This window comes from Calypte anna, chromosome 13, assembly GCF_003957555.1.
Source record: "Calypte anna isolate BGI_N300 chromosome 13, bCalAnn1_v1.p, whole genome shotgun sequence".
Lineage (NCBI taxonomy): Eukaryota > Metazoa > Chordata > Aves > Apodiformes > Trochilidae > Calypte > Calypte anna.
The window spans coordinates 4,194,412-4,220,981 of NC_044259.1; the positions used below are offsets into that span (position 1 = coordinate 4,194,412).

Consider the following 26,570-nt stretch of genomic DNA (forward strand, 5'->3'; position numbering starts at 1 on the left):
TGATTCACATTGGATGCTGCTGCCTGATCTTAATATGTGCCAAAATGTGTATCAACACAATTTCACTTTCGTAGAGGTAGGTGGATTTGGACAGCTCTGTATCAATTCCTGAGGACACAGAGTCCCCAAAAATTCCCCAAATGGTTAAGACACTAATTAGTGGGCACAGAGCCTTGCCAAGAAATGTATCTCTGGCAGAGCTCCACTTTCACTGGGTGTGTCAGGATTTTCATGATTATTATTTTTGTACTTCATATGTGATTGATTTTCTTGAACTGGGTGTAACCTGATAGCTTGTTTTTATTATAAGTGAAAAGAATACTTGGCGGGGTAATAGTTTCAGGTTTGGTTTGTGGGGTTTTTTTTTACATTTTTTATTTTTTGTTTATTTTCCTTTAAAAAAAGGATAAAAATGTTACTTCTGACTGTTATTGTTACCAACTCTTAGCAAGGACTCTGGAAAATAAATAAGCAAAAGTCTCTGTTCTAGTTATCTTTAGCTTAACTATGCTTCTTTTCTTCCTAGTTCAAGATGAGATGAGAACTACAAATAGCCTAAATTATTCTGTAGCATTTATATCTTGTTAAGTTTCCTGTTTTGGAAAATATGCAGGAAAATGATTATACGTCGTATTCATCTGGAGGCTGATGAGTTTGTTATAATTATGAAGATAGATGTAATGAGATGAAGGCATCTCTTTCTTTGGCTCTCTGACGAGTTCCTTCTCTTCATATTACTGTTGGTTAACTATTTTCTAACCAGAGTTCTTCAACATTCATTTCTGCTATTTTGGGGAGTTACCTCCATTACTGTGTAGGAGACTGATTGGCAGCTCTGGTGTATAACTAATTAAATTCTATATGCACATGGGTGGATAGCAAAGACCCTTTCACATCTCATTTATTAAGATAAATCTCCAGTGTAATTATAATTTTACCATTTTTTTAGTGTGCTTAATAACTCTTTGAGTAATTTTGTAATTCTTCCTAAAATACAGATTAAGTATATATTATTATATATTGTATAAAATTACAATGATTTTTTTTTTATTTTTGGTTCATGCTTACTTTTATTTTTCAGAAAGGAATTTTCTTCTCTTTCTTCTTGTTTTCCTGTTTGTTTTTTCCAATAATATTGTAATTCCTATGCTGTCTTCAAATACTTAGCATATGATGCATTATGAAGCATTTAGGTGAGGAAACTGTAGGAGAGATGCATGGTTCAATTCATCACTTCCTGTATAGGGAATAGTGTTAGGCAGATATCTGTGTGAATTAGACTATGAATATTTACTATTTCATAAGGTATGGTGAAAGAGTTTCCTTAGTATCAGTCTAAGAATTGATAAGGTTTTTTTTAAATTTTTTAAATTTTTTTTTTTGTGGTAATGTTTTTTTAATAAAGCTCTCACATTCTCTGTTCTTACTGTGATTAGGTATTAATTTTGCTAATTAATTATGGATACAACAATGTGTATTCAACAATGAATCTTACATTCTTTTAGGATTTTTCTCAAGCCCAGTGTCAAACAGTTTAGCATTTGGAACTTGAATTGCTGCTGTTCTGTTTCCAAAGTCCTCCCTTATCCAAGGAATTCTGTCTGTTTGGGTTTTTTTTCCGTGTGCTTTTGTTTATGTGTTAGTAATGTTTGTGTATATTTGTATAAAATTGTCTAGATGCTTAGTTAGATAACTACTTATAATATTTCTATGAAGAAGTATATGCATAGTCATATTTACATCCTGAATTCACACTTCTAGGTATCTTCACTGCAGTTAGATCTTTGCGGTTTATACCTCTCCATGTTTGTGTTCTCTTCTTGTAATCTTTCTTTCCCCATTCTGCTTCTCATTGAAGCTCAACTGCTTGCTTAGTTTTTATTTGCTGGGTGTACACAACTTAAAGTGTAGGAGACAAAGTATGCTTCCTTTCTGTCCCATGCCCATTGTTACTGTAGATTCACAAAGGTTTGGTTGACTTTTATGTGGTAATACCAATTTATAAAAGGACAGAGGGCTTGGAGAAATCTTTGTTACTCTTCTGTCCAGCTCTGCTATAAATGTAGAATTGCTAATTTTTGGCGTCTCATACATTGACTATTTTGGTATGAGCTTTTGTAACAGCAGAAGTTCTATCTATGCTTGCAGGATGGCTCTCTTTATCTGATTTAGAAGTATTCGGGATTTCAGTGGAAGAAACAGCACAATTTCATCTTTCACAAGAAAGTGTTCTTTATCTTAATTGTATATACATCCATTGCCTTTTTCTGAAGCTGAAATTTTACCTTGACTGGAATGCTTTTGAAAATTTAACTATATAGGTATTTAGTCATTATTTACCTTGGATGTTGAGAGTAATTCCAAGCTACACTTTGCAACCTTGGCACAGAAGGCATCTTTACATTTTTCAAAGTAAGATCACTACCTGGTCCAAATTTTGTTAAAGAAATGGTCAGAAGAAAAGCAGGAAGAGTAGTAAAATGTCCTGGAAAGTTTTCCAAATGTTTTATATGACAGCATCATTCTTGGGCTGTTTCTAAATAGAATATAAACAATGTCTGCTGGTTTGGGTTTCTTGTCTTTCCCACATCTCCTTCTTAATCCTTGTGTCTCACTTTATGTTGATGATAATGCCATAGAAAAAGGGAGACTGGTTCTCTCTGGTCACTAAACCTGTAAATGTGTGTTCATTTTAGAGATGTTGGATGACTGTCCACTTCAGTTAATACATTTACACTATTAGAGGGTTTTGGGAAACAACTCAGCAGTTCTCACAGTTTAGAATGTGAGTAGGAGCTTTTGAGAGTCACTTTGCAGGAGTAGAGGTTTTTCAGCTGTTCAGTCATCTGGGACTCTGGAGGAATGCACAGGGAAAAAAGGATACAGCTTCAGTGTTGGTGAACTAGACTCTTCATATTTGCAATCCTTTAAAACAAAAATAATTGCCAGTTGGAGTAGGATGGTTGTAACTATAAGAGTAACTTTCTGCAGGGCTGCCTTCTATTCATTTTTGTACAGCAATTTTCTGTATCTTACGAGTGTTTTCCTAGAGGCTTTGGGTTGTGTTAGTAAATATCCAGACTTAAGATAGAGTTGTAGGGAAGCACGTGTGTATGTGTGTGCAGATACGTGTTCTGCCTGATGGACAAACTCATATGATGTTTCTTTAGGTGTTAGAATCATACAACTTACCTGTTCCATTCTGGGTTGATGTGTAAAAACTTCTTTCAGTGAGCTGTTACTTCAGAAATACCTTTTGCTTAAGTCTTCTCATGTTTTGCTTTGAGGTCACCAACTAAGTTCTTTAAATTCCTTAGATGCTGAAGGGACTGTTTTTATATAAGTGGCTAAAGAGTTAGTTAACTCGTAAAATGGCTAAGCATTTAAATCCCATTGGTGTGTTTGTATTTTGAGTGTTTGCATGAAAAAAAAATGGACAAAAGACTAGAAAAGCTTAAGAGTAGGGGGCTGTTATACTGGGGGTAGGAGTGGGGAGTGGGGGGAAGGGCTTGTAACACCTTCCTGGATGACAGTGCAGAAACAATTACCCATTCTCTATATTTTCTATAGTAGAGAGTAAAGGTTCTACTTTTTTCTATATCTTCTTTTTGGAGGCTCTAGTTTTCTCAAAATGCCATAATGATACACAGACATATATTGTAGATTTTTTAACTTGCATCTTTTCATTGTTATTCCATGCTATGTTGTCTTTGCATTTTTTGCATTTTAAGGTATGCTGGTGGCAGAAATCCTTGTGTTGGTAAATAATTCTTAAATGAAGTCTGTCTTTTAAGAACATGACAAGAAGAGCTTTACATTAAGTCTGTGTTTCTGAAACTTCTAAGTTGTATTTGTTGAAATGGATAAGTGTGGAAATTGCCAGGGCTTTGAACAGAGATACATTTTAAGCTATCATCTTTCAGTAAGAGTGTACCGTAAAAAATTTTCTTAAATTTCTTTTTTTCTTAAATTGGTGAAATAAAACACAGAGCATCGCAAAATAATAACAACTGTTATTATTATGATATTAGGAGTTTGCTTTTTTTTCTAGAGGTGAGTTGGTGATGAGAGCGTAGATGGCATGAGTTCAGTGAAAGCGTCTGAAATCTGGTGCTTGAGGGCATGAAGCTTTTAGCTACTGCTTACCTTCATCAGCACTTTTTTTTTTTCTTCCAAGAGGAATTTAAAAATGGCTGTTAGTGTGCTGTGCAACGTTTGCTTCCTTGTGCTTGCATTTTTTATTTCAATTTGGTATTTGGTAACAAGGACATTTTGCTGATATATTTTAATGAGTGCTTGGAATAAGCTGTGTTCTGTGAAGACCAGGGCACGCACATGGCCAGCAAAGATGAACGTTCCATTGTAGAGTTCTCCTGTCCCTGCCAAAGTGACCTTGGTTGGTAGAAAGATGATAGAGTACTTTCCTGGCTGTGCCTGACAGCAGTGTGATAGCAGCACATTTGACAAATAGTTCACATTAAAATGGGGGGCAGTTTCGACAGCACTGGCGTCCCTATCCATCAGTCCTGATTACTACACAAACGTCAGCCATAGCACAGAGCACATTTGTCAGAGGGAGTAAAATGCAGTTGTTAGTAAGAACACTACCTGTCATACTAGTGGACTAAAGCTTGCTACATTGACTTGCTGCAAATTTGCGAAATGGCTTGACGAGTACTTTGAGAAAACACTTCCTGTTTGTGGAGTACGGTGGGATAATTAAACAGAAATACAAACTTTGGATATGGATGCTTGAGAGCTTTTGTGTTCTTGGGCTACCTGAAACAAATTGGGAGACTGTCTTCTGCAGAATGCCTAATGGAATAATGAATTAAAATGCATAATGTAAGAATTCTATGAAATGCCTGATTCAGGTGGGATTTTTTATGTAATGGAGAAATTATAAAATAGGATTTAGTTTAGAAAAGGCGAGTAATGGAAGAACTGGATGTTGATTGATCTTTCAGTCACAGCTACTTATTCTTACATCTTTCACCCGTCTTTCCTGAGGCTTTTATATAAATATCTAACCATCGGAAAGTAAGAATATTTATCAAACTTTATCAAACAGGTTTCTTTATCCTCAAAGATGAAGTAGATATGGAACTTATTTCATAGAAAAATAAGTCTGCTTTAACTTAGAGCACTTGTTTAATTTTGTCAAGAAAGATGTTTTGAATACTTACATAATTCCTCTTCAGATATGAGCATGTGCTGCTTCATTTTTCTCCTTTAGTTGTCTGCAAAAATCTAAGTTATCCTTCTTCAACACAGGAAGAATAAACCTTATAAAAAATAAGTACATTTAAACCTCAACCCCCGTCCAGTATAGTGGATATATCAAAGTTCGGATACAGACAGAGAGTTGTTACATCTGTTTCCATCTGTAAGACAGTAGAAGCATCTATGAAAGGTGATTGTCTTCTTGAAATGCTTCTCTGTGTCTTGAGTAGGAGACTACCATAATCCATAAATAAGTTTATGAACACCTTTGAACCATAGGAACATTATAGTGTTTTATTCATATCTTGTTCATATGCATAGTTTCTGTTATAAGTATATAGGATATATAAGTAGTAGGATACTAGGAGAACTTGATTAAAAAAAATTGTCATATAATGTAGGATGTTTTTCTGTGGTTGCTTTTGTGACTGTGAGTTGCTTTTAATTAGCTTTACTATTATGTATAATTCATAAAAAATGAAGCCCCTGAAGATTCCTGTGTCATAATAAAAGAATTCTGCAGACGGATCACAATTCTGTAGTAAGCTACAGCACTGTAAACAATGTTTTCTGTACAGACTAGGGGGTTTTATAGTCATTGAAGAGAGTAGCACTATGTTGTAAAGAAACAGCCCTGCAAAACTGCCATTCCTGAGCATAATAGGGAATTTATTCTGCCTCTTACCCACTCATTAGTGAGTATTCAGTGGGCAACACTTAATAAACCTCCACTACCTGAAATAATATAGTTGAGTTTTTTATATATATGTAATCTCAGCGCAGTTTAGATTTCCCGCATCAAGCTTTAGCTTGTTGTGCTCAGTTCTGCATTGCACTCTCAGAAACAAGGTGTAATAATGACATCACTTGCCTGGCCACAGTCATATTGCTTCCCTAGCTGTAAATGTTGGGGAAGTAACAGGGACACTCTTCTTCTGAAGGAGAGCCTAAGTGGGGTTGTTCTTAAATTTTCTGGAAAATTGGAATTTCTGTAACATTTTTTAACCCAAAACACACCACTTAGGCTATGGAATGAAATTCCTGGTAGTTTCATGACTACTTGGCATGAACCTTGAGCTGTTACATTCTCAGATCAGCTGATGCCTTGGGAAGGTAAGGTGGAGTTTGAAACCTGTAGGCATTCGCTGGAGTATTTCTCTCCTAAGGCAGTGTGGAACAATTTCTAAGTCAACTTCAACACCTTCTGGCAGGCTGTCATGGAATCTGCTGAAAACAATGAACTATGACAGCTTGGTTTTCCAGCTAACTCTAATCTTTACCACTGAACTCCTCTAACAATGTTTTTACTGCATTCCACTGCATATTGAAACACAATTACTGCAATATGTGAGAAACAAGTGACTTAATGATTATTCTGGGGACAGTTAAGAAGGCCTGAGGTTTATAGATTGTAGCATCATTATATCTTGGAAGTTAATAAGGGAGGGGTGTGGTCGTTAGACCATTTCAAAGGCCTTAAAAGTAAATTACCTAGTGCAGCAGGGAAACACACCAATATTCTATGCTTTCAGTTTTGTTCATGTGGAAGAATAGGAGACAGAGCCATATGAAACTGGTTAAGGGGGAGAATTTTTTAACATGGCGAAATACTTAGAACTTGTCTGCTATAGAATCAAGAGAAATCTTTTCAAGTAGAAAACTTCATGTTAATGTAGCTGTTCTTCATCTGATTACTGAATTATTTATTTCAGAGTGTTTTCTTTATGTGGAGTTTATGGACATTATCACTTTCATACTTCATCCCACTTTTGCATGTGCTTTATGTATTTACATACTCTTCATAGAATGCAGATAGCATCATCAACTTGCACATGGTGTATATGGATAGTTTCTTTCATTACAGCTCTATCTCTGGCACAACCATTGGTGTGCTAAAATGTGAGAGACTACATTCCTTCAAATGTCAAAACTAGAGAATCAGGCCTGAGCTTTTTTCTTCACTTTAAATCCATACATATGTCTGATTTTCCAGACTTTTCTATTTATGTTAAAATTTCAAGGGGACAGCAAGATAGTGAAGGTGTCAGAGTACACTGCTAGAAATCAATATTTTGTAGAGGACAAGGTCTTTTTTCAACATATTATTGTTTTGAACAAAGAGTAGGAGAATCATAAAAATTCCCAGATTTCAGGTTATAACATGACTTGTGTTTCCTTGAAAGAAAGGTTCCTTTCTTGGAGGTCTAAGTATTGAGTTTGAAAATTCACTTGTCCTTTACCTTGCCAGTGTACTTCTCTTTCTGTAGTATTCTGCCTAAAAATAGTGCAACACTAGTCTCTAACTATACGAGTTGAAAACTCCTTTGAGTTTTGATGTTTCTGTACAGAATTTCGTGCTGTGTTCAATATATTCCATAAAGGACTATTAAAGTTGATGGAGGAAATTCATGAGCCATTCCTACCAAAAGTGTGTTCTCTAAACATACTTGATTTAAGTCACATTAGTCACACATGTTATTTCTTGTAACAGTATAGGTTTATACTTCATGCTGAGTTGAGGAAATTGATAATGCTTTCTTGTACAAGTTGAACCACCTAATTAGATAACAGCAAGATAATACTTTAGGGGGGTAAAAAATAAAAAAAACTTATCTGTGTTTTGAAGTGTGTGTGTATGAAGAAATTTTGTCAATAAATTTAATATAAAGTAACAATTTGTATGTTTCTTATGGCTCTTGGTCACACTTTATAGTTCATTTTGTTAAAAAAATAATATGGAGAAGCAAAGACATCTTCAGATATGACAATTACTCCTGCTAGTGTTTGCAGTGATGGAAAAGAAGTTCCTGCAGGAAGTAAACAGCCTTACAGTTGTTGTACGCATCTGAACAGCTGGAGAGGAGCTTGACTTGGAAATCACCATCTTTTTGTGATGATTGCTTCATTGTATATTTATCTTTGTTTTTTTTTAGATCTTCTTGCTGTACATACCTGCTTTAGAGATGGCTCCCAGTTGTCAGTTGACTGACAAAAGATGTTCCTGCTATACCTCATAGAAAATGTCATTGTAACTGAGCCATCCCATTTGAGCTGGAGACTCATTTGTACCTGGATGAGCAAACTCTGACCAAAGAGGGCTGTCAGTACATGCCTCTTATGTCTTTTATTAATTTCACAAATCTCAAGAAAGGATGGATGTTTAAAATGTTAAAGGGAAGGGATTGTTTGATTTGGGTTTTGTTCAGTGTTTGATAAATTACATAATAATGTCATAATTCAGCACAAGGATGGCTCTAAAGCAGTTTTAACAAAATAGGGTGACAGTTTTTTCAATTGCAGTGTATTTTATTGGGTTAATAAACATCTGTCCATATCCATATCAAAAGTCAGTTTTTCCAAACTGTTTCTGAAAACAACAATATCTTATTTAAATATTAATTAGATAATACCTTGGTTATGAATGAGGAGCTTTGATGCTAAAATATTCTGGTGCCCAATTCAAACACAAGCATTCATAGTTTGTAACTTTGGCAACAGCAGAGTGTAAGGTGAGTAGCTGCCAGCAAGGGTGATTTGACTGATGTGCTGGAGTGGGGCAAGAGGGCTTCAGATTGACTCATCTGAGGCTGCAGATTCTGAAATGATAATTCCTATGGGTGGGGTACTTACCAGTGCAGTTGACATATTCCCTTCTGATAATCTGAAAAATAGCCATGACATTGGCTCTGGAGGGAGTTGCTTGGCAGCTATCCCTGTGTATGTGAGAGAGAGAATGTGCTGTAATTAGTGTCAGTAGAATGTGGAAATGGAGTAGAGAGGAAAAGGCTGAATTTTATTAAATTAATTGTTTTCATCAATAGCTAAGCAACAAACCACATCTAACACTGTGAATTAATTATGGAAAATATTTGTTCTGCAATACGCTTGCCGTGTAAATACTACTAACAAGCATACAGTTCAATGTCCTATATAACATTGCTGTGATATAGAGGTGTATGAATATATGACAGTGTAATTTTTTTTAATTTTCTTCCTCTCCTCGGTACTTTTTCATATCTTTTGAAAAGGAGAAGATAAGCTTCAGGCTCTTTGCCTTTCAAAGATACACACCAGAGATACTTGATATATGTAGTAAAAATGTAAGAGTGATTTTTTTTTGTTTTTGTTTGATTGGTTTTTGGGTTGTTTTGGATTTTGGATGTTTTACTTCAGGCCTTCTAAATAGTGCCTAGATGTTTATAAATAACATTTCCACTGTCAGAAGTCTGAAAATAGACTGCAGTTCATGAAAAAAAAAAGCAACTGTCAATAATTTTCAGGATAGGAAAATAGTCTTGTATTCTAATTTAGAATTAAAGTATATTTGAGTTTGGAGGGCTGTTAAAACTAGTAGTCATGTCATTGCACTCATACCCAAATATTGTTTACCTTTTTCTTTTTTTTTTTTTTTCCTCATTTTTAAATTCTCATTTAATTTTGTTAAAGTAACATCTGTATGGCAAGGCATGTATTTTTATGATGATTATTTCACTTCCCAGGCTTTATAATGCTACCCAAAGGCATACTGAGCTAACCTAAAAAATCACTTTTTATGTCTTGTTTCTGAATAACTGGATGAATTAATAATAGCTTGTCAGTATATCAAAAATGTGCTTAGGTTGAGCAAATTAATAGTGTATTTGTTTAATTTGAAAATTTTTATTTTGTGAGTTAAGCAAATAAATAGCAGGTAGAATATTTTATAGCAGGAGTTATATGAACTTCTAATGTGCAGACTGGGTGTACAGCAAGGTAGGAGAAAGGTGGCTTACACCTGGAGTGATCTTTTCAGTGCAGTAAAGAACTGGAGTTCCCAGCTTTCAAAGAAACTGTCAAGTGTCTCGTCTGTGAAAATAGCTCTCCAAATCAGGCTTCTATAGGTAAAATATAAGTGTAAACAAGTACTTTTTTTTTTTTTTTTTTAAGTTCTGCAATTAGGCATCATCATTTGCACAGTGTTAAACTGTGAATGAAGACTGTCACAGTTTTGTATGTCCAGAACGTGCTTTTTTAAGGAGCTAAGTAAGCTACAGTATAACAGAACTAAGTGTTTAAAGCCTACACTAGGTATTGGGATATCGGGTTTGTAATAAGTGCATAGTGTTGCTAATTTGTCTCGTCAGGACTGGCTTGCTTTTCAGGCAATCCCTGTGTAGCAGTTCCTGAGAAATCATAGGTCAGGCATGTCAGGACACCTCAGTTCCCTTCTGCACCTGACAGTTTCTGGGATTTCACATCCAAACCAAATGTGATTTTTTACTATCACGACAAGGACTCCCAGTGACAAATTATATAATAAAAAATACGAAGTCCTTAATACTGTTCTTTAAGTGAACTTAGAGATCTAGAGGGAATGTTTTTCAGCATATTTCTCAAATGATTGCTTTCTGTGGCTTTTTGCAGTGATACATGTCTCTTCACTTGGTCTGCTCGGTAACAGTAAAAATTAAAAAATGTGGCACATCATCTCTGTCACTTCAAAATAAGTTTATAAGATATGCAGAGGAATGGGGATTGCTTTTCTCTTCCAGCTTCTCTAGCACGTCTTTTTGTTTCATGTTTTTTTTTAAACTCTTCTTTAATCTTTTCAATTTAAATGATTAAATTATAAATTTTAAATTTAAATCCCTTCTGTAGGAACTATTACAGATAATATTTATATCATATATATTATTCATAGAGTATTTTTTAATGTATTGCATGTTTGTGTTACACATGAATGAAATATACACTTGGATTTTATGCATTTCGAGTTGGATCCAAAGTTTACTTTTTGGATTACTATGTGATACTGGAAAGACATTGTCAATTTTAAAATACATATAAAGTAAAATCGACATACTATAGTTTCTTAGTATAAAGCAGCTCTAAAGTTTGTAGGTTTTAGGGATAGAAACATTTTAGGAATAGCAACTTTTAGGAATGACTTGTTAGTCCTGTCTTGAGCCAGGCAGCTTTTCATTATTTTTCATGGTGAAGATAACATAGCCAGAAAATACATCCTCTGGGAAACTATGTTGAAATCCTTTCCAAGAGTACAGTATCCCTTTTAGCTAAAGAAAGAAATCTGAATTATGTCTTAATTCACTCCTAACAAATCTGTGACTGTTTCTTCTCTTCATTTCTTATGTTCCCAAAACTGATGTTTAGAAATTAGTTCCGTGTCTTTTGATTTCAGAGTTCAGCTGATAGGTCTGTTAATGTCCTTTTTCTCCCCTATTTTTCACTTCATAAAGGCAAATGTTGCTTTCTGATCTTCTGAGACACTTCATCCCCTCTCCATGTTCTGAAATCATCAGTAATTGGTTAGACATCTGTTTTATTTTTTTTATTAAGTATTTAATTGAAAGCTGTACGCTCAGCCTTTTTTAGTCTTGATGGTAATATGTCTGTGAAACCAAAATAAACTTTAATTCATCGATTTAAAAAATATTATTATACACATTGTTTTAATTGTAAGTTATATTCACAGTCAATTGCCTTCTTAAAGATAAAAGCAAAATCACTGGTTAATAATTAATTAAGTTTTAGCGTAACTTTTCTCCTCCCCCCTGCCTTATACTTAAGGGCTTTTTTCCTTCCCTTGCAGTTTCTGGCTCATGTTAGGCTCTGTATTTCGATCTATCAGAATAAAAGTACAACATAGAACCTTACTCTGCTATAACAGAAACAGGATGAAGAAAAACCCAGAAAAATTAACAAATGAGTTGTCAAGATGAAAAAGGGATTCAAATAAGTAGAGTTTAAAACCCATGTCATTAATTGTATCGATTCTGACAGCTGACTTGATTTGATACATATACAATAAAAACCATGGAAAGTATTTTTAAACATTCTTTGAATAAATGAAATTCTCTGTTTTGTAGTCCATATTGCTTTTGCTCATATATAGTAAGAGTAAACATAATGGAAAGACATGAAACCCAGTAAATATTCTTAGATACCTAATAGTCAGCTGGGTGGAAGATCACCACTTTGGCCATAATATTTAATTCCAAATGATAATATCTTAAATGGGATACAATTCACTGTCAAACAGAAATGACCGCAAAATCTTAGAGGCTTCTGTAAGTCTTGTTACTTTTTCATGACTACAAAAGATGTTCACTGTAGAGGTAACTTGTCATGCCTACTGAATTTCAAAATCACCGTGTCATTTGGAAGAGCTCAAATGTCATTGTAAAGAAATAAACAGGATGATGTATAAAGCAGAAGCAATATCAAATGAAAATTGGCAAAGAGGATTAAAATGTAATGAGTGAAACACATTTTCGTGACTAATAAAATTATCACCCGTTTATACATGTTATACACTTGAACCCTTGTTGACACCTGAGGCTGGGAAAATATATCTGCTAATCAAAACATGTAATTATATCCTATGAAGCTGAAGTAACACACTGAATCCTTGCTGTTCATAATGTTAATGATTTGGGAAACTCATTTACCCGAATATCTCAGTTTGTCCTTTCTTGTTGTCCTTTCATGCTTCTCTTTCCCAAAATAGTAAGGTCAGGGACATGCTAAAGCAATTAAACATTAGATTTACAGAAGAGTGAAGATCACATAGATTGCTGGTATTGATATCATTAAAGAAGAAGGTGCTCTCAACAGTGACAAAAAAACTTGTGGTTGTAAAATAAGGAAAGCAAGATAAATTAAGTATTAACTCATTGGAGAAGTAAAATTCATATAGACCTTCACTATAGGTGGAAAGTTGATAACTTGTAATTTCCCACTGGCAAGACCTAAGTGCCTGTCTTCAGAGTCCATATTGATAGTGAATCAAAGAAGATGATGGTCACATAAAAGGAAAAAAAAAAAAAGATGACTTCTTGTGTGTAGGGGTTTGAGCCCATACATGAGAATTACAGAAAAAACAGGGATATAAAAATACTAAGTTTAGTGATGTGATAACAGATTAGTGTATTTTTCTTTGCAGCTCAGTTCTAAAGTAGCATTGTAGAGATGTGAGAGACAAGTCATCCTTGTGTAGAAAAGAAAATTCCTTTAGAAAAATTTCCTTAAAGTATGTCACCATCAGTGAAAGATATTCTGCTATAGCTACAGGAATAGTTCTCTCTCTTCTGTTGTTCTGTGTATGCTATTAGCACAAATTAGGGGTGGGGTGGGAGCAAGGAGCAATAAATGTAATGGTTAGTTGAAAAGTACAACCAGAAATTAAAAGACTCAAGGTAACATGAAAATCTTGTTTATCACTAGTTCTAGCAGTTCAACAGAATCTTCAGACTAGTTACAAAGTTGATAGTAAAAAGGAGAACTGCTGCTGCTGTAAGCCAGATGTTATCCATCTTAATTATGTGGCTCTTGCAGGAACCAGTCCTGAATCACCAGTCCTGAACATTCTTTTTATTTGCTTTGGGTTTTGTATGTCCTAACTGTCTTAGATGAATCAAACAAAAAACAGCAAGGAGAGTTTATAACAATGCTGCTTTACCTTCCTTCAGTTGCACCATTTTTTGGCTAAGTGACATTCAATGATAACATTTTCCTTCATTTTCTGAAAGCCAAGATTATCTATAGTATGTTTCTTTAGTCTAAAATTTTAATCATGTTTAATCACAAGAATCTGTGAAGAACTTGTATTATAAAGCTGCATTAACGAGCATAGATACCTTTACATATTTAGTATTTAGATGATTTCTAGAAAGCTGGAAATGAGAAGAAAACTCATAACTTGCAATATTTAAAGGTAAATTAATTCAGTATATCATAGTTCTGTTGATTTGATCTTCTTTTGTACCCTAATTTCATGTAAGGGAGATTGCAGCAGTATTTACGTATTGTATTTGCTATATGCAATACAGTTACTACCCTAAATTTTTCATTTAGATCTCATATTTTTAAGTGCAGACTTATGGAACATCATATATATTCTGGGAAAATCCACAACAGACTTTTTTTTTTTTTAATTAAAAAAACTTCCTGTGCATACTGTGAAATAAAGTTGAGAAGTCTAAATAAGTTGTCTGAATGAAGAGAACTGATAGGTTACTGTTATAATACTGCATTGGATCTGTACATGTGCATGAGAAGTCTAGCACGTGGATGTTCTGTTAGTTACTGGTGGTTACTACTACTAGAATTTTAGTAGCTGTTCTATCTATGGTGGGATATATGGCACAAGTCCCGTGTATTAGTTGTCATGAGTACTTAAGAAGTCAATGTATCACTTCAGTACTGAGGTTACACTTCTCCTTGTAGAGACATTAGGTATGCTTTTTGGTTATGAACGTAAAATTTTGTAGCCTCCTGTATGCTTCATTCTGCAAACTGACAATGTGTTGTGGAATCTGAATACCTGTGCAATGTGGTCTTATTGGGTGTTCAGTGACCAGGAGCAAGGCAGCAGGAATTTGGTTAAAGGAAGGTAAAGTGAGTCTCTGTAGAACTTTCTGTTGTAGTGGAGGTGTGGTCTCAGTCACAGGCCTTCAGTCTCAGAAAGCTGTGTGACTGTAGTTATACTCTAGTGCTGCTTGAGCTACAGTATGAAATCCAGCAGAGCTGTTTGTCCAGCAAAAGTTAAGTTTTGAAGTGTTGTCAGAGGTACTGAGTACATATTTATTTCATCTATTTTAGGTGTCTGACTTTTTTTTATTCTTGTTCCATACCAGTATCTACTTGGGGATTTCTAGTTGTGATATATAAATAGTTTATGTGAATCAATCAGATGTACTTAGAAGTGTTGGTCCTGTTTGATTGTAGTGATCATCTTAGTCTTTCAGTTAGGGCATCCACCATCAGTTTACTCTCAGTTTACTTTGACAGTTCTGGAAGTAACCTCTTCCACTATGAACCATGAACATCTTCTGCATTATGTTCACAGATAATCTAATTCTTGATGCAGTTGTGATACAATGTAGAGCAACATTTACTAAGTGGAAGAGATTCCTTTATAAAAAAGCATAAAGCCCCTGTTAACTTGTTCAGTATTTTCATCCAATCTAGTTGAAGATATAGTTTATAAATGAAAATTATCTAATTTGCTTTATGGTTTACTTTCTTTGGGACATTAAGAATCATAATATAAAAGCAGTTTGCACTAAGAAGGAGTTGGAAAGTGTTGCCAAGATGCAACAGTGCTGTGTGTGCTTCTGATTTCAGTTCTGTCACAAAACCAGTCCACAGGGCTATGAAGCAACATCAGGCCAGCTGTTCTCAGGCTGCTTACTGCTATATTTGCTTGCTGTGATGCTACCTTTGACTTACTTTTGCCTCTAGCTCTGGCATGCTGGAGTTAGCAATGAGATACTGCTTATAGGGTATTTTGATGTCTCTTATTCTTAGCCTTTTGGCTTTTTTCTTAGTTTTGAGACTGGTATCGCCCATTTATTGCTATGTTCCTTTTTATATGCTATTAAGTGGACAATGATGAATACTGACTAATATTTTCTGTTAAACTCAGTGGCTGCAAGAATATTCAGCATTTCTACATTGAAGTCACTAATTTGTATTTTTCTTGCTTTCTCTTTAACAAAGACTGAATCTTTCTTCATTCTCTTCCCTTTAAAGTAGAAGGGTTTGATGTCAATTAATGTTATATCTACTTTTCAAAATCCCTCCTTTGTCCCACAGTGGACCATGTATAGGATCAAACAGCACTCATTTAGATTAAGTAAAACATTTATAGAGAAGCTGTCTGTGTGCTGTCTTACATTTTCAGTGTTTCCATTATAATAACTGTGGAAGGAGAAGGAAATTGGATTTATACTTTTTTTCCCAGTCATTTGTCACATTACAAGTGAATATACTTTTAGGTAGTGTAGTCGATAACATAATTAATGCTAAAAGGCAAGTTTGGCATAATCCCAGTATTCATAAATAATCCAGTCTTCATGAATTATCACTTAAAACAGTAATATGGAGTAAGGTGCCATCAAGTTCTCAACTGCCAGGATTTATACTAAAAGGCTTCAGAATGCAGTGATCTTTCACTGTGTACCCAGATAGTTGTAGTGTGCTGTCTGCATTTTGCACGTGTGCACCTGGGCAGAATTTTGGAGTGTTTTGTGAGGAATTTGGTGATTCTCTGTAAAAGCACTGTCTTCTGCTAAGGTTTAGATTGCTTTTATCTATCCACTATTTGAGAGAATCTGTTTCAGGATAAATTGACAGTCTGCATTGGGTCTTTTTTACTCAATCACTTCTGTGCTCCTAGTACCAGAATGTTTTCAGAAGAAGCACTTCTGAAAAGGAAAAAGTAGGTATAAATGGGCCGCTGAGAATTTATTGGTAGTTTGGTTGGCAATACAGTGACTCGTTTGCCTGTTCACTGAATAGGTAGGGGCTTTTCTAACCAGAGTATTTCTCCTCCTTAGAGATAAAAATAAGAGCTGGTAACTTAAGGATGGAATGAACAAGAGCTAAGACAGCTTGTCATTGCCGAATCTTGTCCTGACAGCTGCCTTAGCAGAATGCATTTCACAAACTGTAATTGACAAAATACTTGAAAAGTGCAGCTTAAAACTGAATTTGTGGAGCATGTGAAACTAGACAGGATGAAGTAAGTATAGTCTTAGGAGCACATAGAGCTGTCATCATGCACGTAACTCTCTTCAAAGAAATTTCAAAAATAGCCATAGGGAAACCTAGACTGCCCTAATATAATTATCTGGATCATTACTGTAATGAAGCTTACTTTTGGGGCCAGGTCATTATCCAATATTTTGTGGTTATTATTAAAAAAAAAAAATCTAATGCTCTAAATTCAGTCATAGAGAAAGGGAAAAAACAAAAAATTCAGCTACTAACTGCTCTGACCTTTTGGATGTTGTACAGAAAATTTTAAGTTATGGTTCATTTTGATTCTAAAAATATTGGGCAACAGTGAACCTCATGTCACTGACTTTTGAATTTCTTGTTTGAGAACAATTATTACAAATTAAGCTTGGAAGTCTCAAAAAAGAAAACCCTCCTAATGCATCTTCTGCTTGATGGAAGGCATTCAGAGGCCTTTTTTTTAGGTGAGTTGTCTTTTCTATTTCAAATTATTAGTGTCATTAATTGTCTACATAAAATATTATATCTCATAGCACAAGGTTATGGAAATAAATTATACAACTTCAGTATAAATACTGGGAATTTTCAGAGTACTTCTAAAGAAATGCAGTTGCAAAAATTAGATGCACAGAACAGAGCTAGCACTGCCAACTGCAGAGCACTGTGGCAGTAAGCACAGTAGTCTCCTTTTCTTTGTTGATTGTAGTCATTAGGCTGTACTTCCAGTTGATGCACTTTTTGGTGTCATTCTATCTCAAACTGGCATTAAAACTTTTATGAAGGAAAGGTAATATAGAGGTAAACAAATGGTGCTCATTTCCTCTTCAGTTGAGCTCCTATTAGATGGATTACTTTGAGAGAGAGATCATTGAGTAAAAATGTGTAAGTGTTCTTATCAAAGCCTCCTATGTCCATGCAGTCCCCAGCAGACTTCAAAAGGACTTATACCCAAGGTTTTAATGAAAACATAAACCAACAGGGAATAGCTAAAAATAGACTGCAAATGAAAAGGAAACTAGGTCATTCGCTATGTGACTCAGTATTTGTACCTTAGGTAGAATATATTGCAGTGTTTTTCACATCATAAATATCCTGCTGGTACATGTAGAAAGTATAGTGTAAATTTATTTAAAATACAGAGACTGTTTTGAGCCATTATGTCTAATGATTTCTCTCTAAATGCACAGGATAAACTTGTCCCTGTACTTTTTTCTCATCCAGGCTATTCTTGTGTAAAAGAGCTGAATTTGTATGGTGGTTTTGAGCACCCAGTGTTGCAGCAGCCAGTTGCACTTTTTTTTGCAGTCACTGGGCAATTTAAGTTTTGCTGTTTTTTTAGAAATGAGCAGAGAAAACTGATAGCTACTGAGGTGATCATTTTCTGTATGCGAGGTTTTATCCAAGGTAGTGAAGACAAAGACCATGAAAAATTTGCTGAAGAATCTCTTGTTGCTGAACAGGTGGGAGAGAAGATAGGAGGTTACATTGGTAATTGATGAGGAAACATGCTGGGGTCCAAATTGTCTGTTATTGTTTGTGAAAGCTATTTTAGTGTGACAGTGAACAGTCCTATGAAAGGATATCCACACAATATTGCAGTAAAGCAAGCAACCTTCTTTATGCAATACGAGGAACCAGTGGAAAGTTAGTTTATATAAAGGACAAAACAGAAGCTATCACTGCCATTTTTTAAAGGCTTGGGGTATCAGTACTTGGAAGGGTAGATATGATGAATTCTGTTTAACAAATGATAGAGTAAAACTGTAGAGGGTAAGAGCCAGTGAGATGGGTTAACCAAATTATGGCATAGTTTCCTTGTGAAAAATGACTTCAGTAGTTCAATATTCTTTAGTCTAAAAAATCCCCAATTGACTGGCGACATGGTTGTAATCTGTGCAGTGGTGAGGTACAGGGAGAAAGTGAGTAACAACAGTGTTTTCCCTGGGTGGCAAACACACAACATCAATTGTGCAAATGGCAGATCTAAAATGAGCAGAAGCCTATTTCATGTAGGATTCGGGGAAGTTGTTGGACTTCTTGCCCCTGGACTTTGTAAATATTAACAATTTACAGTGATTTAAAGCCAGACTTGAGAAATTGATGGAAGAAAAATCCAACCAGGGCTGTTGAATAAAAATGTTAGAAAATCTGATATACAAACACCTTTCATTGGCTATTTGGAAGGAGTGTTTTGGTATGTTTACTCTAGTTTATACTTTTCCTTAGTGTAAAGGTGTGATAAGAGATCACACCTCTATAGATTGCACTTTGGCTCTTTTGTCAGAGTACTGAGAATAATTGTGTTACAAAGCTGTAGGTGGTCTCATTATAGAGGCTGAAGAGATAGTTGGTAAAATCTGAGATTGAAGTCTTGTCCTTTTCAATCTTTTTCCATAACAAATGCCACATTAGGGCAGTAAGTTTGTATAGTTGTCTTGTGAATTGTGTCAGTTCTTAGTTATTAAAAAATGATGACCAAATAGATTTTACCAAATAAATAATATGAAGACTCTAATTAGTTGTTTGGGTTTTTTTTTTAATTTAATTTTTACTAATAGAACTCTAGAAAAAGGAGAGAGATCAGTAAGTAAAAGTAGGTCTAAAGGTTGTTCAGGCTCTTTAATTAACTAGCTCTAACAATTCAAATACAAACAATCATTAACAGGGAACAACTCAACTAAATGAGGAAGTCAGAAGCTGAAGTTATTACTTTAAGAGCTTTGTTTAATTTGTGAGGCTTCATATTGCTAGAACATTGATCTCAATCACCAGCTCCCCAGAAACAATCTGTGGGTATCTGGTTTAGTGTTTCTCTATATTGTCAGGGGCTTGCTTGTACCTCATTAAATGAGCAGTGAGGTACAGTGTTAAAAGCATAGAAGGTGTTCTAGGTCCTAGGGAATATTCAGGTCACTGAAAGAAATGCCCAGTATGTCAGTAGGACTAATATGTTAGTGCTTTAGTTCTTTTTACTGTTTTGTTCATATGCCTTAGCTTTGCACTGTTGTTTTGACATAAGAAATTGTGGTTTTGGAAACAGGGTTACACAGCACCCAGCACGTTACACTAACTTAGTGCTACTAGAATTGTATGCTTGTATTAGGAAACCTTCTTTCCTTTGGTTTATGAAGCCTCTGATGTTGATTTGATAGCCATCCCAGTTCTCTGTTCTGCTGGCATTGGTTAATAAATTAAAACCAGTGCCATCTTATCCAAAGCAGCTGATGTGGCTGTAGTCCCTTACAAAGAAGGAGTAAAGCAATTGGGTGCCAGACTGGGGATAGCAGTGGAGAGAGGAGGTCACAGGTAGTAGTGATGTTCCTGCCTAGGTAACAGCTGAGACATTGTTAGGCCTGCTCAAAAGAGAAACCATAAATGAAGACCAGCATGATATTTGGTGATCAGCCTCTTTCCTGTGAGAAGCATGTGTCTTCTAAAACTAAAACTGCTCTGTGATGGGATCCTACAGAGGAGAGCCTCTGACTGCCTCGTGTGCAGTTTGCTGAATCATGTGCAGAAGACAAGCAAATAGTCTTGACCATTGTCTGACCCACGAGAGAGTGGTTTAGGAATTGCAGTTCTTGTTTTCTGAATTGTGAAAAACCACTGCTGCTACATATGCTATTATTTAAAATTAACTGTATCAGCATAGATTTATAACTTTCATTAGGACTTGAAACACCAAGCTGAAAACTGGTACTAATTCATCTTTGGAAGTAACATAGAAAAAGCAGATTTCTTTCTTTGTAAGTTACTTGTAGGGTCAAACAGAGATGTGGACAAGGGGGGAATTGTGTTTCTGAGGACTGTATGAGAGGAAAACATAGTAAATTCACACAAATTTTACCTTTTGCAGATGTAAATATGGCATCTGATAAGAACTAAAATTAACCTAATGATCTAAAGATTTACTTGCAAAGGATATTTTTTCCAAGTTTTTGGCAAGTTCAAAGATTTTAGGTCATTGTCTGTTCTTTCCTGTCTGATAATTGCAAATTCTATTACTATCCCTTTGAGGTGTTTTTTTATAAAAGACTGTGCTGAACCTGAATAAAAGCCTAATAAGTAGATTAGTTAGAACAATAGTCCTCATGAGGATGTTTGATTCTGAGTGTAGCTGCTAGTAATAACCCAAAATGCAATTAGGTTTAACTCGCTGTGAGTGCCAAAGTGAAATAATACCCATTATTTCCCTTCAGATGACACTGTTTTTAAAATGTCTCAAAACTTAAATTATTATTTCTTTTGGGCATTGGTAGCAATTTTTTTCTTTTTCAATTGTTGGAGAAGCAGAGCTTGGAAACTTAAATTTTAGCCACTTGATGTTTGACATAAAAAGGAGGGATGGCTGATCTTCCTTGGGGGACCAGTTTGTTGTCCTAAACTTTACCAGTTTTAAGGATCAAATATCCCAAGGTAGCCACAGACAGGTAAAAAGAGGAAAAAAAGCAGATTGGGTAACATACACAAGCTTAAAGCGTAATGTAATAAAATGTCAGTTGATAAACTTTTGATGGATTAATTCTGGTTTTTCCTCGAGAGAGAAATGAAAATGACACATCTATTAAAGCAAAAGTAGGAACAGTAAAGATTTCAAAAATTTGCATTTTCTAGGGTCTGATATAGCAGAAACTGTAAAATTGCAAACAAGTTAAATTACATAATTTAGTTTTAAGCACCACAAAAGAATTGCATTGTTTTTAATAATTTGGTTCCACTTTCATATTAAAAAAAGGAAAATTTAAAAAACATAAAACAAAAACCTAGTGAAACAATTGCATTACTTCATTTTCAATATATTAATACATATCCTATTTACTTAGATTTATTTTCTCATATTTTAAAAATGACGTGAAAACAATCGCCAACTTTTAGTATTTTGTTTTTGGGGAAATTGCTAGTAACACAAAAACGAAGATACTTGCAATGATTTCTTTTTATTTACCCAAGTTTTATATGATTAGTTGTCGTGCTCCACACTTTGTATGTATTTGCTTCACTTGCATATTGTTCTTAAAATTCTTTCAGTGGTGCATTGCTGAAAATCTCTTGTTTTACACAAGCCTGTATCATCAAAAGTAAAGCCATTGTTATTAGACATAAGGCAAAATGCCTGAAAATTACTTCTAGTACATACCACATCAAACTTGGGTTGTTGTGTGTGGCAAGGGGATGTTTAGCTGCTCTAGGAAACTGTCTAGATTTTATTGTTTGTAAAAATTATAACATGTCACTTAAAACTCCTTTTTACCCCCCAAAACCAAAGAAGTAAAACTTGGGAACTGTCATTATTTGCTGTTATTTCTGTTGCAGACATTTTAGGTTAAAATACATGAGATCCTAACAAGAACTTGTTGCCTTCCATCTTTAGCATGCCAAGTGGTTTGTTTTATATTGCTTAAGTCAGTCATTTTTATGTCTCGTTGTCAATGAATTTGCCTTTTTTTTCCTTGCACATAATAAGTTAGTGTGGTATACAGTACAAGTTTTCATTGATTCTGGTGAGTCTTGGGTGCAAGACTAAATTATTATCCTATAAAAAATATTAAGAAATTGAACCTTATATATTCCAAGTAAGATGATATGCCAGTTGAAGCTGTAAAGGCAATGAAGAACAAAAATTGAAGTAATCATACATTAATTATTAAGTTTCTTGTTTTACTGGCTTGTACCAGGAAATGCTTTTAATTTAATAAAAATAAGATTTATATTTCCTGCTTACTGCATCTGAAAACTCTCCTGTTCCTATAAAATTCAATAAGAACTTTATTTTCTGGTTTTCAAATATAAGAGTATTTCCCATTAGCTTAATGTTTTCAAAATCCAGGTATATTTGAACTAGTTGTAACACTGAAAGTATCCTGGTTTTTGCTTATTCAAATAGTCTATTTAAAGTGAAAGGAATTTGTATGTTCCTGTGTGGCCTGCTACAGGTGACTCTGCTTTGGTAGGAGGGATTGGACTAGATGATCTTTCGAGGTCCCTAACTTTCTGTGATTCTGTTGTATATACTGAAATCTGTCTTCTGAAAGGCAGAGTTTTTTATGAGAGAAATATAAACAATAGCAACAGTGCAGTTTCAGTGGTTTCTGTCTAGTTAAGATGCAGCTGAATGAGCCTGATTATTTAGACAGTCAATGTACAAGTCATCATGCTGCTGCAAGAAATGTGTAAGAAGTGATCTGTTATGGCTGAAAGTGTGCTTTTTCCAAACATATAATAACTCTGCTTTTCAATATTAAAAGTTATGTTTTAGAAGGATGTAATGATACTTTGCTCTAGGAGTAACAGACAAAGTGAAAATAAGTTAGTATGATCTGAAAGACTTGCTGTTAAATTTTAGCATGTACTATAGCCAGATTTTTAAGTACTCTCCTTTTGGTGGTTAATGATACTGACAGTGGGTGTATGTACCTCCTCCAAGCAAGATTTCACCAGTACTGCTGCTACTCAATATGCCTTTTTATTTGTCATTGATAACAAGATAAAATATGTTGCTATCTCTCAATAATATTAAGTAGTGTATTTTTATTATTCCAGAATGCTTTGGGTGGGAGGAGGTGATATATTCTATTGGACATGTTACACTAAAGATGAATGGATTGGAAGAAAAGGAGAAAAAGAACCTTCTCTAAAATGTATTTGTTTTATTTCATTTAGATTTTCACACACACCTTTCTGAGAAATTGAAAGACAGACAGACAAGCTGGCAGCAGCTGGCTGAGACAAAGAACTCTCTAATACGTAAGGTTTTTATCTTGCTTAAACTGTATTCTTTTTAAATTAAGAACCTAGTTTAGAGTGTGTGGGGTTTGCAGTGATTAATCCCATTTATGTTATGCTATATCCACCTGTTGTGGATTTTGTTTGTTGGTTTTCCTCCTGGGCATTTGTATTTGTTTGAACAAACCTGATCTTTCCTTACTACATAGTTCTGTTTCATAGTTGAGTATTTCCTTCCTGATTTGATTGAGCTAAGTGAGAAGATGGGGTTTTTATTGGGAGTCTTCACTGAGTGTTTTTCCCTGAGCTGACATTGCTTCACAGGACAGGCCTCATTACATGGAGTGAAAGAGCTAAGATGTGGAAGAGCTGTCAGATCTGAGTGTACACAGACATGATTTAAGAAACAATATGGTACATATATCAAGAAGTATTTTTTCAAAAGTAACTATGTGGGGTTTATCCCACTGGTAGGAGCTTGCACGTGACAGGTATTTCTTCAGCGATTCTTAAATCTGACTTTCTAATGAAAGATCTAATAATAGCTTTGTTAGTGTTGAGTCCTGATTTTTTAAATTTTTTTTATCTAAGAGTTTTAGATTCAGACAGTCATACTTGATTCCTCATTGAAGTTTTGCATCTGAGGGGCTGTACAAAACAGTCAGGATTTTGTTGGGTTCTTTAGGTTTGTGGGGGGATCACCTCATTGATAGACAATTACCACAGCTCCCTATATACAAACCTTTTTGTTTCCTTGAGATCAAAATGTCTTCTGGGGGGAGGAGGAAGAGGTGGTTTGGAAAAAAGCTTGCAATGTAATCTTTAGCAAAAGAAAAGATTAGCAAGCTAATTAATATAAATCCAAAGATATCTTAATTTTAGTATAAAGGTAGTGATTCAGTGACATCTTCCTCATGATGTTTCTTGAATTCAAAATATGGTCTCCATTCACTAGGTCTGTACACTTACACTAACTATAGTATCAGCTTGTGCCCTTACTAAGTTTGTAGGGATCATTTTTGTAAGAACTTTTGTCTTCAGCACGGCAATTTTTGCCTTTTATTTGACAGCCTAATGAGATGAAAGACATATTTTGATATTTCATTCTTCTCTTCCATTGCAACTGTGACCTAGTACATACACAAAAGATATCTTTCCATTTGGGCTTTTCATTTAAGCACTTAAGTTAATGCTCTGCTGAATAAGGGCCCTAATCAGGAATAGTATTCTGCTTGATTAATAGAGAACCATTGTCATAAAATACATTTTTCTCATCACCTCCAGTTTGATCTTCTGATATTCTTCTTGCCATAATTGCATCATTGTTGGTAAAAACTAGTGAATAGCGTTATGCTTTGAATCTTAAACAGTATCTGATCATGTACTGGGATGGTTTCTTACATCAAATTCTGAAAAGTCCTGAGTATCCATGACCATGTAGTTAATGCCACCCTAGAATGCTCAGTGTGTTTTCAAACTGGAGATAAGGACCATTTATTTTATTCTCATGCTTGTTACAAGAGCTGGAACCAAAGCATTTGGGAGAGCAATTAAATATCCATAATTGCCCAAGGTGGCACATGTATGGTTGGTAATAAAGATGAAATTAAGGAAGAACAGGCATGATCTTATGTGTATATTCATTTCCAAGCATTTGTGATTATTTCTGTTGCACAAGGGATTTTGGCACAGACAAAATAAATGAGTTATGCTATACAGATCATACTAAAATCTCAACACTTGAGTGTATTTTCTACAATCATGGAAAAGTTTTTTGCAACAAGTATCATCTATGTGAACAGTGTCTCTTCTCATTTGAATCCCATTTCCAATTTTCATCAGGTGTTGTTTCTCTGGTTTAATGTTTTTCCTTTGACAGCCTGAAACCCTTCTCATCTCAAATTTTTATACTGCTTATAATTTTTGGTATTGTGTTTGTTCAGGGCTCTAGAAATTAAGAATAACGTGAGAATGTATTAATAATGATATAGCAACACAGAAATATTTGGTAGTATTAATTCTCACCTCTGGCTTGACAGTAACATGCACTCTAGAAAATAAGAACAGAGGAAAGTAATAGAAAAACTTCTTTACTTTTTTAAGTCTTATTTCTTTGGAATCCTAAACCTGATATGGCTAGCAAAATAGCTCCGTGTTTTCTCTGAAAGTTGTATGAAAGGTGCAGTGAGCTTACAGGTCCAGATGTGCTAACTGGCATTTTTGTCAGCCTAATCTACTAGGTTGCTAATTCAAGGTAATATACCAGAACCGAGCTTTTGCCTCTTGTCCATTTTAAAAGTGCCATAGCTTTTCTTACACTGAACTCGATGCTGCCAAAACAGAGGTCACTAACCTTGGTTATAATGCTCAGATGGCATAGAGTGCATCCAAAGAGTGCTGCACAGCTTTCAGTGTGCATGTTGTGTCAACAGAAGAGGACACCCTAACTAGACCCCCTCAGACTTCTCATTGTAAGGATACCCAGTAATCGATTGGGCTCATTTAGTGGGTGGATTGCTTTGCTTTGTTCTAATAGCATGTGAGGTTTAGTGATCTATTCAGCCTTGGCTTTGGAGGAAAATGCAGCTGGTGCAGACCAGGAAGTAATGGGGGAAAAGTAGGTGACAAACACAGATATTAACAATGTCCAGTGCTTAAGAAATACAGGCAGAGGGATTGCTGTCAGCTCTGTGTACAGACTTTGGAAGGAAAAAGGATAAAAGCCTCCCGTAAGGAAAATACCTCCTTCACCTAGCCTGGGGAGTAGACCTAAATCTTACCTTTCCTGACTTCTCCTTTTCAGGGAGAAGGATTCTTAATAGATTTAAAAAATAAACAAAAAACCCACACGCCAGAATATCTTAAATCTCTCATGCTAAGCACCCAGAATTAGAAATGAAAGCTAAAGGTCTTTTTATAGCTATAAAATAATGTAACGAAGCTCAGATAATTATCAAAATAATGTAATAATGCTTTTAAAGCATTCAGATAGTTTATTGAGCAATATATAAAAGTAAAATAAGAAATTTAATACCTCAGCTTAGAGTACAATTTGAATAGGACACTCATCACGGGCCTGTGCTGCTACTGAAGATAAAAGTTTC

The 26,570-nt window shown here is 34.9% G+C and overlaps 1 protein-coding gene across 4 annotated transcripts in view; it reads left to right on the forward strand.

The window, feature by feature from the left end:
• The window catches only part of TENM2 (teneurin transmembrane protein 2), a 426,310-nt gene that overhangs the window by 145,961 nt on the left and 253,779 nt on the right, over positions 1-26,570 (forward strand). Inside the window, exon 3 of one of the 4 annotated variants that reach the window (XM_030458892.1) lies at positions 23,404-23,487. The exons of the other annotated variants lie outside the window; for them this stretch is intronic. Within the exon in view, the coding sequence (XP_030314752.1) occupies positions 23,404-23,487 (84 nt within the window). The remainder of the gene's footprint in view (positions 1-23,403; positions 23,488-26,570) is intronic. 4 annotated transcript variants of the gene reach the window in all.